This window comes from Coffea arabica, chromosome 7c (assembly GCF_036785885.1).
Source record: "Coffea arabica cultivar ET-39 chromosome 7c, Coffea Arabica ET-39 HiFi, whole genome shotgun sequence".
In the NCBI taxonomy this organism is placed as follows: Eukaryota; Viridiplantae; Streptophyta; class Magnoliopsida; order Gentianales; family Rubiaceae; genus Coffea; species Coffea arabica.
The window spans coordinates 30,177,352-30,183,566 of NC_092322.1; the positions used below are offsets into that span (position 1 = coordinate 30,177,352).

Consider the following 6,215-nt stretch of genomic DNA (forward strand, 5'->3'; position numbering starts at 1 on the left):
TGTGGGACTTGTCACCTCTGGTTTCATTAACCGGAAATCAGCTTTTCATTCGGAAAGATGGACAGCCCACCTCCGTAAGTGAGCTTCCGCTTCCGTACATTCTTGCCTGGGTTTCCCCATTCTTTGCTGGGTTTTAAGTGATTGTCATGATGGAAGGGGTTACTTTTGGGTGTTCATTTGTTTTTAGCTGGCATGTCATGTTGGTGGATATTTTGCTTTTGGTTCTTCTTGTTCGTCTTCTTCGACGTTTGAGGTGAGCTCTTTTCCATTTTTATTAAACTATTTTTCCTTTCCTAGCTTTATATTTGTTTTGATTGTAGTTTTGGCTCTTAAACGAGCTTATGCATGTCTTGCTAAATGTAAATTACTATTTTCATGTACTACGGCTAATTTGTTTCCTGCATTAGTTTATTTTTGCTTATATTGCTGTCTCGACTTTCAAATGCATTCATGGAAAGCTTGCTGAATATACGTTAGTGTAATTCAATTGTTGTTTTTGTTTAGATTTTTTGGTCCATTTGCTATGTTTTTATTGTTCTGTTTGGCCTTCTTCTTCGATTTCACAACTCGAATGTGTTCTCTCTATTGTTCGTGGCAGAAAAATAAACAATTCACTGACCAAATTGGTTTGTTAGATTTTTGGCTCATTTTAGCATTATTTATTTTTTGTTGCAGTTTACTCTTTAAAATTACCTGATTCAGTGCTTGCCGCAGTTGTTGCTGAATTACTTAATTTTTTAGCTCCGTTTTTGTATTTTCAGTACCTTTTTTGTGTTATTGGTGGGTTGTCCTCTCTATGTTATTATCATTTTTTGCTTTACTGTGTGTTACTCTTTATTATTCTGTATAACTTTTCTTGTTTGTTTGCTACTAGTTAGTACACTGTTCACTCTTTTAGCCTTGCTTTGAGTAAATTTTACACTTCCTCGACTTCATTTTTATTATGCAGCTTGTTTTTGGCTCCTTCATCTCATTTGTGGTTTTTCTTTGGTGCGGTTTTTGCTTCAGGTATTTAATCTAGCACATTCCCTTTTTCTTTAAAAATGCAGTTCATTCCTATTTTGCCTGTTACAGCATGGTGGTTGAGCTTTTTCCTCTTGATGTTGAACTCCATTTAGTTTACTTACTTTAGTATCTCTATAATCTTAGCTCAAACCATGCTTGTTTACTGGGCATGTAAGCAGTCTATACTCACACTGCACGTCGCTCGGCGAACTCCTCCTAGTCATTAACATATAGGCAAAAGAGCCTTCAGCTTCTTGAAGTTTCATCGTCCCTAGGACATTGGCGTGCACGTGCTTCTCTTTTTTATTTATTAACATATAGTAAAAAAAAGGCTTCGGCCTCTTCAACTTTCATCATCCATTGGATGCTCTCTTGCAAGTGCTTCCTTTATTGTGATTGTCCATACACGCTTCTTCAGTAAATTTGCTAGTTTGCTAGCCTACTTTTTTTTTTTTAACATTTTGGTAAAGCAAACAGCGTCATATTCCTCTTTCTTTCTCGTTTTCAGACGTAGTAGCATCATGGAACTCTGGAAGACCAGTTCTATTGCTTTTGTCCTCTAGACAAAACTCCACCTTCATGAGACCCGAAGATCTCTCCTCAATTTTTGGCGTTTGATTGTACCTGCAAGGGGTTGCAATCGCAATTGGAGGGTCCAGAGTTTTTTCTTTGGAGAAGTTGTTGTTTAGAATTTGATGGATGATAGGTTCAAGACAGAAAAGGAGCTGGTAATCTTCTTCCCCTTCCACTCTCAGTTTCTTCCATTTCTCCCTCCTATTCTTCTTCATCTCCCTCTCTCCCTCCCTCCCTCCCTCCCTCCCTCGAGTAATTAGGGCTAATTTTTTCTGTTTTTCTCTCATTTTTCCTGATATTTCCTTTTTTCCCTCATTTGTGTCCTTTTCTGAAAGGACAACAAAAGCAAAGGTCAATATTTCATCTTCACTATCTAATGTGAATTTCTGGAATGCATATATGGTATTTTTCTTCCCTTTTTTCCCATCATTAATGTCTCTGTTTCATTTCCATTATATCAGTGATTTTTTAAAAAATTTTTTGGATCTCTCGATCTCTCTAACTAGAAGACAAACTTTTAATATGGTTTGATATGATGAATAATTGATGATTAGTTAGCTTTTAGATATTTATTTACTTTTTCTTTGGCTTTTTCGTTCTTGCCTTTCTTGGATTTCTTCTGCAACAGGAAGGAAAAATGGCTATCTATGAAAGACAACTGGTGAAGGAAAATGTAAGTTTTGTTTTATCATTCTGAGGGCTTTTTTTTTTTTTTTTTTTTCAAATTGCTATCTTCAGACCTCAAATGATGGGATGCTTTTCTTGTTAGTCATTTTCTTTTGGCCTTTGCTCTTTTCAAACCTCATTTGAGTTTTCCTTTTAATCATTTTTTGGGTGTCTTTCATGCAAGTATTCTATTGATCTCTTGCTGAGAAAAAGCAATCAATATGGTAACTAGAGAGATTCGTTTGTTTAAAACAGATTTCTTCATCTTTGTAAATAAATTTTGTTTAAAAGCGATCCATAATTTTGTTATTTCATTTGAAGATCGAGGGGATTATGTTCCGTACCAGCCAGTGTTTTCTTCATCTTTTTAGAAAGGTACTCCCGTCCATCTCTCTCATGCTCTGTCCATTTTCATTCCTTAATTGATGATTGTCCCAGTCAGCTGAACGAGTTTTCGGGATTTTTTGAAATTATTCTTTTTTGATATTTTTTGGTGTTATATGTAGCTACCGTATGATTATAGGAAATGTCTTGTGGTGTATTGGAAAGGATTGACAATAATATCATTTTTTTTCTAAATTAAAAAAAAGAATTAAACTTCTCTCTGTTGAAAACGTGTTACTCATATGTAGTCTATGGGGTATGAAATCTGTTTAGGATTTCTGTCTTTATTAATTGATGGTGTTCATGTTGCCGTTGAATGAGGTCGTATCTGTCAAAAAATTTAGCAACTTTATATTTCCTATATAATTCAATCATCAACGTTTTTCATTTGTTACCAAGATTATGATAGGCGTAGCTGAACAAGTCTACTCAGTATTCCTATTAAGTTTCTTCTTCTTCTAGGTGAAACAGATTTTAATATTTCAAAAAGATAAAGCTCTCCATTCTTGTGATTTAATAATAATTAACTTTGCCTTCTGGACTGCTTACAGATTTATGTCACTAGATTCATTCCCTATATTGGAAGGCAATAAATTTTTTGCTTCTTTCATGGATGTATGCTTACTATTGTTTTAAGTGGTGGTATTTTAATCTCTATTTGTTATGTCCTGTCTACTGTAATTCAAATGAAAGATCACATTCTTAATTTTATGTTTCTCAGATACAATTGGAATCTTTCAGGTTTTGAGTCTGGACTAGAGGTTGGACTTTTTTGTATCAAACTGGGCTTTTTTTTGTTGGTTTTGATAAATTTTTTTTATTTTATTTTTCCCCATACTTTTTTTTGCACCTGGAGCTGGATGCTCTGATGCTTTTGCTCTGCAAGTTGGAGCAAGTTGGTTTTTGCTCCCTGCTGTTTACTTTTAGAAACACGCAGCTATCATTCATTCTCTTGTCCTCTATACAAAGTGTTTATTATACTTACGTCTGGTTAAATTTAGCCTTCTAGGAGAAGTCATTGCTTGATCATGTTGTATTTAGTAGTAAGCCATTAGGCTATAGTGCTTTTGAGGTTAGAAATACTCTAATCTATTGGTGTTTGACCTATGCTCTTTTTTTCTGTAGCCCATCTGCCAAGGACTGCAAACTTTGTCTGAGGTATGTTTGTGCTATCTTTTACATCTCATATTCCGTATAAAAGTTATTAATTTTTGGCTTCCAGGTTTTTTATCCCTATATCGTGTCCTTCATTTCCCTTTTGCTGTTCTTTTTTCTGTTTTAATGCCTTTGCTCAGATTCTCCTACTCTTTTTTGTAAATTTTTCACTTAATTTGTGTGCTTTCTACGCCTACTTCAAATTTTATTGCCTACACTTTCCCAATGTTTTAGTTATAGTTACTAGACATTGATTACGAATGCTACAAATAAATTAGATGGTGATTGGTTTCTGGTAATTGCCTATTGACCTTTTAATTTGGACCTTGCAAAATGAGACTAACATCTGCTACTTCGGCTGAAACATGTATTCGAAAGAGAAAATGAAAAACCTATATTACTAAAAACATATTTAGGCCACATGGAAATTGGAGTTTGCCAGTCGAAATATGTTTTTTTTTTTTGCTGTTTTATTTTGTTATCTTCCATTACTCTTTGTCTTCTTACAGTATGCTTTTATATTTTATCCTATGGTTTCAGTAAAGTGCAGCCTGGTTATAACGCAGCCATGTACAAAAAATTAATTCTTTGTCATGTTGTGTTTATTAGAATGCCATTTGGCTGTAGTTTTTTTAGAAAATAGAAGTGTTCTTTTTGGTTGGTGCTTTATACATGCTATTCTCCCCCTCAGTCGTCTTTTTTCTTTTTTCCATGGACTTTGAATCCTGTATAAGCTATGTTCCTAGTATTTACCTCCTAGCTTTGCAACATTAGTCCTTTACATGTTATGACCTCAAGCTCTTAGACTATGGGCAAGGTTTTTTTTTTTTTTTTTACTTTAAAGTATTTTCCTTCCTAATATCTCTTTTGCTCTTTCATCACCAGCCTTAACTATCTAATAAGGCTGGAAAAAATAACATTGCAACATCTTTTATACCATAAGTAAATCATCTTTACTTACCGGTTGTATATTACGTAGTAGCTATTTACTTGGTGGTAAAAATGTATGGAGGGTATAGTTTTTTCCTTGGTTAGGATTATTCTCGTGTACTGATGTTTTATCTGTGCTGATTTTTCTCATAGTTCTCTATTTACCCGACAGTGCTAACTCTGTGCAAGGTATGTTAGTGCTTTCCTTTACCTTCCATCTGTATTCTGGTAGTGAATCATTTGCTTGTATTCTCTTTGTTATGGCTGAATTTTTGTGCCTTGTAATTCCCTTTTTCTGATTTGTTCATAATCTTTGCTCGAGCCCTGCTGCTTATTCTATAAATTTATTCTTTGTTAATTAGTGTTTGTTCTTCAACTTCTCAATATATAACTGCCTATGTTCTCTCTTTGTTTTGGTCATGCGTAGCAGTTACTGATGGTTAACATTAGAGATAAACTGAATAATAACTAGTAATTGGCTATTAGCTATGAGTTTTGGCCTTTTCGTTGTTCCTTTATTTATTTTTTACTTAGATTCATCTCTAGCAGTTTTGCTGACTGCTTAGAGTTGCATGATTTGCCTGCTTCCCCGTAGCAAGTCAATATACGCTTCCCGTCATTTACTTTTAGGACAATTAAGTTACTATCCATTTTCTACTTCTTATCAAATTTTGCTGTATTTTGGTGTTTCAATTCAATATATTCATTTTTTGTTGCAACTTGGCTTTTTAAGAAAAGTCAATTTTTGTCATGGTGTGTTTAGTAAATAGCTATTTTGCTATAGTATTTGTTTAGATTTGAACTGTCCTTGTATATTGGTTTTTGACATGTGGTGTTTCTCCTTTGTCAACTTTCTCTTTGTTGCAGGGCTTGCAAATCCTATCCGAGGTGTGGTTGTCATCTCTTCTTCTCTTCACCTAATATAGCAATCACAAGTTTCTTTTTTTCATTGCTGCTTGGTATTCTTTTCTTGTGCCTTTTACTTTCTTTTAGCCAGTTTGTTTTCTTAGCCTTGGCCTCAATTTTCTGAATTTATTTGTATATTCTTACTGCCTGATAATTGGTGTATACTCTAAAGCCATTTATGTTTTGGCTATGTTTTGCTGACTAATGTTCCAGAAAATTTGGGTGGCTGTTGGTTATTGGCTATTGACCTCTAATTGTAGCCTGTTTTTAATTACTTTGATTTAAACTGCTTCCTGCGATGGTTGTGTGGCAGCTTTTTTTCTACACTTACATGCAATAATATGGCATCTCTAACTCTCATCCAGAACACATCACATATACACACTACTTGTGTTTATATAAGCACCTCAGAAGTCAGAAGAACACTTGGCTTCCCAAAGCTAAAAGCAAACAAAATGCTACTGTACGCGCGTGAATCTCAAATACAAACTTCTGGTACCATGTCACTTTGCTACACAAATTTTGCAGAGCAAATCGTACTCGACAAAATTATTCACGTGAAATGCACACAAGTGTTTGCTTTCGAACTTATGTGC

The 6,215-nt window shown here is 34.4% G+C and overlaps 1 protein-coding gene across 5 annotated transcripts; it reads left to right on the top strand.

Annotated features, from left to right (window-relative positions):
* The first annotated feature begins 1,267 nt into the window (after positions 1-1,267).
* Positions 1,268-5,873, top strand: LOC113698205 (uncharacterized). Of its 5 annotated transcripts, XM_027217921.2 has the most exons (8): positions 1,268-1,422; positions 1,514-1,733; positions 1,914-1,980; positions 2,207-2,251; positions 2,566-2,619; positions 3,754-3,786; positions 4,867-4,902; positions 5,581-5,873. In XM_027217921.2, the coding sequence occupies exons 2-8, from the start codon at positions 1,705-1,707 to the stop codon at positions 5,632-5,634; spliced, it is 318 nt and encodes a 105-aa protein (XP_027073722.1). In that variant the 5' UTR covers positions 1,268-1,422; positions 1,514-1,704; the 3' UTR covers positions 5,635-5,873. The 5 variants fall into 5 exon arrangements, with proteins under 5 accessions (XP_027073722.1, XP_027073724.1, XP_027073725.1 ...); XM_027217923.2 differs by lacking the exon at positions 1,268-1,422 and having other exon boundaries at positions 1,450-1,733; positions 1,930-1,980; XM_027217920.2 differs by lacking the exon at positions 1,268-1,422 and having other exon boundaries at positions 1,453-1,733.
* The last annotated feature ends 342 nt before the right edge of the window (positions 5,874-6,215 follow it).

Coding starts and splice junctions, on each gene's coding strand:
- LOC113698205 (XM_027217921.2), top strand. CDS start 1,705: ATGATAGGTTCAAGACAGAAAAGGAGCTG. Junction 2,252..2,565: donor GACAACTGGTGAAGGAAAAT/GTAAGTTTTGTT, acceptor TTTCATTTGAAG/ATCGAGGGGATTATGTTCCG. Junction 2,620..3,753: donor TTCTTCATCTTTTTAGAAAG/GTACTCCCGTCC, acceptor TTTTTTCTGTAG/CCCATCTGCCAAGGACTGCA.